Below are 7,598 nucleotides of genomic sequence, written 5' to 3'. Positions count from 1 at the left end.
TTATCATATGATCCTTCCAGCAACCCTTGTGTGAACGTCAATGCATACTCTCTTACATATAAGCCCGTCTGTAGCTTATATTCACCCCATAATCTCGCTTAACATCTTCATTTATATCCCTTAGGCGGTATTCGACCAATTGATGAAAACAACGACATCCAGGATGCATCATTGCTAAAGATATCCAGGGGGGTGGTCACGGATGGGGAAGGCTTTTTCGTCCCCGTCCCTGACCCCCATTCAATCCCATCCCCACAGGGAAAATTTTTCGTTAGTTTTTTTTTTAATTTATTTATTATTTAACAAGTTTTTTTTTAAAAAAATTTTCTCAACGATATAATTTTTTTAGAACTTTCTATATTAAATCATCCTTTCCAATACATTTATATTTAAATAAAACACTATAATTTTTTAATATATAAAAACAACAATATTTTATTAGCATAGATATAACTAGAATAGTTCATCTCATAGTTTCTAAAAGTTAAAATGTAAATACTAATCACTAGCTTTCAACTTAAACATTACAATATACACGTCTTAAAAGTAAGAAAGTTTTGACGTCTCTATTTTAAAAGAACATTAAAGTATGAAAAAACTTATGATGAGAATTGGGAAAAGACTAATTAATAAAAACTATAGTTTCATAAAACTATATATATATAATTCACAAAATATATAAATATATGTTGTGAGTTATAAATCATAATCATACTTCATCTATATATATATAATACATATATGTATATTATAGTACATACACATATATATGGCGAGACAGGGTGGGGAGTTGGGGCGGGGGACGGGGAATATTCCTCGTGTTCTCGTTTGGCTAACGGGGAGAAAATTCTCCCCATTCCCTCCTTCATTCTCTATCTAATCGGGGATTCCCGTTGAGGGACTCGCCCTCATAGGAAAAATGGACATCTCTAATCATTGTCTTCTAAAAAGAAACTAAGATCTTCATCATTAACTATGTCAATTTGGGGAATTGAGGCCAATATATTGTAACAACACTTGATGCGTACATCAAACATATCCGGGTGATATTCCGTTGTTGGTGCAAAGTACTCTGTTCACCACACATTATATCATTTCCAACCTTCAAACCTTTCATAGACCTCCAACATAATTGCTTCCGGATTGGTCCCATTCCCCACCAAAATCGTACAACGATAAGAGTTACGTCATTGATCTGCAATCAGAAATTCACAATTGGATTCAAATTGCTATTAAAGCAAGCAATCACCCAACAAGTTATAATAAATCGCCCAACAAGTTATAATAAATCACATAAAAAATTATAAGCATTTGCCTAGTAAATTATAAGAGATCACCCATATTAAGGTAAGTGATTGTTTAGTTGTATATAAACGATCGTTTATATAATACTGAACGATCACTTACATTATGGTGGACAATCTCCTATCTTTATGAAAGCGATCTTGGAAGAAAAATACTACGCGAACACTTACATTCTCTCTGTTTTTTGTTCTAATGAACGTGAATTCTGTGTACCAAAAGACAAAATGAACTGAACGAAGATGAAAGCGATCGACAATGAGAATGTTGGACTGAAACTCTGAGAGAAAAAGTTAGGCAGTTCAAATAAAAATGAACAAACAAGACTGACCTTACATTCTCGATATCAATAACATTCAATGTTGTTGGTAGAATATTAATTGAGAATAAATGCTCTCTTGGAATGTTGGTGTTATATTGAATACATGTGCTAAATCGTGGAAGAAATTGGAAGAAGAAGGTAGGTAGATTAAGAGGTTTTAATTTTAGGGATAAATCTGGTACTTCACATGTAAAAATATTAACAACAATCGAGTTTTTAGGAATGGATAAAGTTAGAACTTTTGGGGGTGTTGGGTCATTTTGTGAAATTTTTGTAAAAGAATATTCAAGATACTAATAATATGTTCAGAAGAACACCTCCCTGTTGAAATGATCTCTTAAACATGAAGAAGGAACTTAATACATATCTGGCGCCCATTGCTATCAGCATCTCGTATTCCGCAATCCTCTTTACTGAATTGGGGTTGCAACCATTTTCTCCGATCACCTCCGCCGTGTTTGTTGAGCTGTGCGCTCCGGCGAGAACTTTCTGGTCAAACTATTAATCCGTTGGAAGAGAAGCCGATTTCAACTGAGTCATAACAATGCCGAACTCCCTTCAACTTCTTCATGAGCTCTGTATTCAGTAAGTCCCTCTTGTGCACACGCTCTATCTTTCTCTTCTTCTCGCATTTCTTGAATGTAATTTATCCTTTTTTGTGATTTTAGGTTTTCGGAACCAATCATCAAATCCCTTTCGAAAATCTGCGATAAACCTTCAGAGGGGTCGAATGTCTCTGTTAAAGCCATTCTTGAATCCCTTCTACCTCGAAAAACCTCAGTTTCAGTTAATCCTTCTGAGGATGATATTTACTCCTCCATCAAAGATTTCGCACTAGCATGTGCTTTAATATTGTCTTCCCGTTCCTCGACCTTTGATCTTCTTTCATGGATTCCGGAAGACCTCTCACTTGCTGCCGAGTCAGCGTTTCGAATGCTCTCGAAAGCGTATGCCTCTGCATCCTGCGATGGGTTTTCGAAGAACATTGAGGAGCTGGGTTTAGATTTTAGTTTGATACCGGAGGAGAAAAGATTGGTGGTGGAAATCATTCCTAAGGTGCTTCCGTTGTTGAAGGAGAGGATTAAGGAGAGCTCTATAGATAAATCTGACGAGGTTGATGAGGTTTCCGCTGCATCAGCGAGGGTGCCTGTGGGGTTTGCTATTGTTGCGGCCCATCAACTTGGATGGTTCATTACTCAGGTCTGAGGTTTTGTTCTTGTTAGGTATACTGTAGTTCCGTGTGTTGCTGGTATTTTGTGTTGATTTGGGCTTTGTTTTTGGAGAAATTCTTGCAGATTGATTATCCACATTTAGGGAAGTTGTGTAATTTGGTGATTCCTTGTGCACTGACTGCTCTTGATCACTGGTCACCGGAAGTCAAAGTAAGCATTCTGATTTCCCTTTTTGCCATCTCTGATACTTGCCAACTCTATTGAATATCATGCTTTTTCATGCTGGAAATGGAACTTAGTATTTTGATTCAGATTTATGCTGTGTGAACGAGAAGCTTATCTCTTAATTTCATAGTTTGCAGTTGCTTCTGTACTAAATGAAAAATTATAATTTCTTTGTCTATTTTCAGGGGCAGGGCATGGTTAGCTTTATACATCTTGCAAAAAATGTCAATGCTGCAGAGCTTGGTCGGTACGATGATGTGATTCTTGATGCGTGCTGCTCAAATGTCCCTTCAAGTGATGAGATATGGCCTTACGTTGTCGAAATGTCGGTTCTTCTTGCAACTAGCATTCATAAAATGAATCCCCGTAGCTCATGGTAAACTTTTTTGTTGTAATGCATTCTCTCTTTGGTAATAAGTGGCAACACTGCTAGAATTCATGCTTATCTGACCTAGTCATTTTAACTGTATGGGTTTGGTCGTGTCAAACACACATATAAATTTTTTTCATTTGTATGCTTGCATAGGATTGAAAGGATGGTTAATGAAATGTTGGGTCACTTGGAGCGGCAGCCAAGAAACAAGGAACGCCGTATTGCATGGCTTCAACACATTGAACCTCTTTTCAACTGTATGGGTTTGGTGTTGTTGGCTCATACAAGGCGCATATTTCCACTTTTCTTCCAGTGGATGAATGCTGAAGATGATGAAACCACTTTACTAGTAAGAGATATATGATTTTTGTCATTTAATTATACAGGATAATATTATATGGTGAATAATACTTCCTGATTGCATCTACTGGGGGCCATTATTTTTTTTACTAGTAGAAGAGAAGAATGGAAAATAGGAATGAGAGAAGGGAGATTTTCTCTTTTTTTTTTTCAAAGCAATAAATAACTGTTAATTTTTTAATGGTGTTAGTAGGTAGATTAAATATTATTCATATTATTTCTATTCTCTGAATTCTTTAGATGTTATGACTCTTCTACTTCTGTTAGGAAGAAAACATTTTTGTTTGAGAATATATCAGAGGATTTTAAAGTGAACTTTCTTCTGCCAGTTCCTACCGGAAATTTTCTTGTGTCGATTTCCTGATTTGCAGCCTTTCAGTTCAAGCATCAAACGAATAACTTTTGGATAACCGTCTTCATTTTGGAATGCAAGGGCAAGGGGGACCTTAAATTTCTTACAAATGTTTTGCTATGCGTAGGAAAGAGCAGTCCAATTTTTCCTTCTACCTTTTATTTTCTGTATTTTTATAGGTATTTAGTTGGGATTTGTATCAACCATACCTTTAAACGGTAAATATTTAAAGAACCATACATGTCTATAATGAATTTCATGAACTCACTTTTTCTCAGTTGAGAAGAAGTCACTTCATGGACCTCTAAATAACGTAACTCTTATTTCGAAAACTAATTTTCTGATCAAATAGGTTTTCGATTCTTGACGCTGCTCTGCATTTGAGTCCTACAATAAATCTTTTTGTAACTAGTCCACTTGTAACTTGTATCAGTGTCATTTCTTGAAAGTGAGAGAACTTTTATGTGATTATTTATATTTGTGATTTTAGTCCCTGGAGTTGCGCTGATGAGCAGGGTTTCACACCTTGCTAGAGTTTCGCAGTGCTCACTCCTGGAGACTTCTTTCTCATGCGAACATGTTGCCTTTTTCTGACGGACACTATTGCATAAGTTTAGTTCATTTTGTGTGCAGTTCCTGGATTTCATTAGTTAAACTTATTTTGTTATCATTGGGCAGGTTCTACAGAGAATACAAACAGTTGTGAGGTTAACATGGATAAGGAATACGCCATATGTTGAAAGGTTATGGATTTTTATGTTTTACGTTTCTTGAATTTGATGATATCTTTATTTTTCTTTTCTTTTATAATTTATAGTTTTTGATGTAATCTTTTTTGGTTACGTTCACAATTTCATCCCGTTCAGATTCTGCTGTGCTTTCGTTACTTTCACCTGTTTTCAAGTGCTTAATGAAACTATCTCCAGTTCAAATCAAGCAATCGTGCTTTCTTTGCGTACTTTCACCTGTCCTGTGCTTGATCAAGCAGTGTTCTGTAGGAATAGTCACATACCCATGGTTATTTAAGAAGAAAATATGGGAGAGAATCTGTGTGGGAACATAGGGCATTTGTCAAGCTATCCTATCCATCATATGGGACCAACATTCAGTTGTTAAACTAGTTAGCAAAGGAAAGAGATTAGAAAGTGGTAGGTAATAAAGAAAGTCAGATTTTACAGTGTCCCCCTATCTGAATTTTGGAACTAGGAAATACATCAATTGAGTATTGGAGAGGACTGGAGACCTCCCTAATTCTGTTCTTTTTTAGTGTTCCATGAAGTTCAACCATAGTTCTTTCAAGATCATAATACAGTTATTCTCTTTGCATTACTACTGTTGCATGACCTTTAAATGGATTAATTTCTGGTGTCCATGAAGATCTTTAGAAACAATAAAATATAGCCATCAACTATAATAACAGGACAGCACTTATTTCTCACACCATTTTAATGGCCATCTTCATATTTGTGCCACATGCTGCTGCATCTATCAATTGCTTTAGAAGTTCCACTCATATGGTTGTATACTGGTGGCAGATTGGTGGATGAGCTTGCACTGTTATACGAAAAGGCCGAATCAAGAACTTTTGGTGATGCAATCAGAAAGCATGTCGTTGATGCACTTATCCTGCTCCAACAGTAAGAATAGGGCGTTCTCATATCATGTTTGCCTGTCCTGATTGAATCTTCAGGTTCTGATTTTGGTTGTTTTCAGGAGCAAAGGCGTGCAGTTTCAAGCAGCTTGGAACAAGCACAAGGATCATCAAAACTTGGTTTCGCTTACTACATCTTTAACAGGATTGAACATCACAGATTGTGTTGACTGTTAAGCCTTAGCATATTATAGTTAGTGGGGACTCAATAATCTGAAGAATCAGTGCAAATTCTTCCCATGAATCCAGAGCTGGTTGGCAGTGCCAAAGTATTTTTGGTTGGAGAAGTTTCTGGAGTACAGAGTTTCTTGACTTTTTTTTTTATTCCCTTTTTCTTGCCATTGATTGCCTTTTTATTCTTATGTAAGTTAGTTTTTTCTATTTTTTTTTATAAAAAAACTCAGTACAGAATATATTAGCTACATGTATAAAATTAGTGCATTTTTTAATTTATTACCTTGTCTCAATTGGGTCCTTCTCCTTCCATAAAAAAGAGTTAAGTACAAAGTGGTAATGAAATTTGAACAGCACATAGAACATTGAGTTCGTCCACTAAAGAAATCAATGTTGATACTATGTTGGAAGGTTAATTTTATGGATATATTGATAAATGACTATTGACCTATATTTTTGTTAATAAAATATTATAAAAATTATTTAATTTTAATAATTAAGTTGTTTTTAATTTTAAATGAAATTACAAATCTTGTTATTAGTATATATATTTATTTTGAGATTGATATATGATTAGTTTTTATTTTTTTAATGGTCTATAGGTATTTATAAAAGGTATTGGAGATATTAATTGATTCTTAATATTAATATTGATGTCGAACACTCTGATTTACAAGTATATCGATATACATAAATATTTTAATTTTGGGATACTAACAAAATTCATCTCTTTCCCAACTTTTTGTTAGGTTTAACAAAATATTCAATAAAACCATTTAACATTTTAGTACAATCCCTTCCATATTTAATATTCGTATTATTTTATGATTAAAATTATAAAAAGAAAAATATTCAATTCGAAAATATAGTATTAATTATCTATAGATTTTATTTTTTGAATAGACATTAATTACATTATAAGGAAAATTCTTATAAATAGAAAAATAGGGAATTGCATCAAGTAACTTTTTTAACAAATATATTGGCATCCATATCATCTTTTTTTTAAAAAATGCAAATATGGTAAACATATATAAAAAAAATATAACAAAAATATTTAGATTTTATTTGCTGGAGAATTTTTCTTTATTCCAAAATTACCCTCACAAGGTATATTTCCCAAATATTCATCGTGAAATTGTCTCCCGCTTTTCTTCTCCTTCAGCATCTAAGTTTCTTCAACCAGTCAGGAAGAATTGAAGTCAATTCCTTAGCCAATTTCGATTTTGCAATCAACTTTCTCTCGTGTTTTTTAGTTTCTTAAGTTTTGATTTCTACTTTCGCAATCGATTTGTGGATCAAAGTTGAGAAATTCAAATTTATGAATGGTTGTTACAATAACCAGCCTTAAAAATCGCGCTCAATTGGTTCTGATTATATGTTGATTTCGAATTTGTCAAGTTTATTTTCAAATTTCTTAGGTTTCGATTACGTTCTGATTTTGAATTTGTTAGGTTTTGATTTCTAATTTCTTAGTCGATTTGTGGAGTTTTTCTTTCTTTTTTTTTTTTTTTAAAAAAACAAACTTGTGATTTCGATTTTATGGATGGTTTGTTTTCGAAAACAAACTTGATATTATTGGAATTTGTGGAGGGTTTATTTTTGAATTTCTCATTATCGATCTGTACTCTTTTATTCTTAGTATTGGATCTCTCAGTAAATTTGGA

The 7,598-nt window shown here is 33.8% G+C and overlaps 1 protein-coding gene across 1 annotated transcript; it reads left to right on the top strand.

Moving 5' to 3' along the window:
- Window positions 1–1,949: 1,949 nt before the first annotated feature.
- Window positions 1,950–6,224, top strand: LOC120080894 (uncharacterized protein At2g39910). The gene is made up of 8 exons (XM_039035564.1): window positions 1,950–2,209; window positions 2,293–2,824; window positions 2,920–3,006; window positions 3,207–3,397; window positions 3,548–3,743; window positions 4,785–4,849; window positions 5,642–5,743; window positions 5,820–6,224. Exons 1-8 carry the CDS (start codon window positions 2,169–2,171, stop codon window positions 5,932–5,934), a joined length of 1,329 nt encoding a protein of 442 aa, XP_038891492.1. The 5' UTR covers window positions 1,950–2,168; the 3' UTR covers window positions 5,935–6,224.
- The last annotated feature ends 1,374 nt before the right edge of the window (window positions 6,225–7,598 follow it).

This window comes from Benincasa hispida, chromosome 7 (assembly GCF_009727055.1).
Source record: "Benincasa hispida cultivar B227 chromosome 7, ASM972705v1, whole genome shotgun sequence".
NCBI classification, from domain to species: domain Eukaryota; kingdom Viridiplantae; phylum Streptophyta; class Magnoliopsida; order Cucurbitales; family Cucurbitaceae; genus Benincasa; species Benincasa hispida.
The sequence above is the reverse complement of the archived record's forward strand: the minus strand, read 5'-3'. Positions and strand labels throughout refer to the sequence as shown.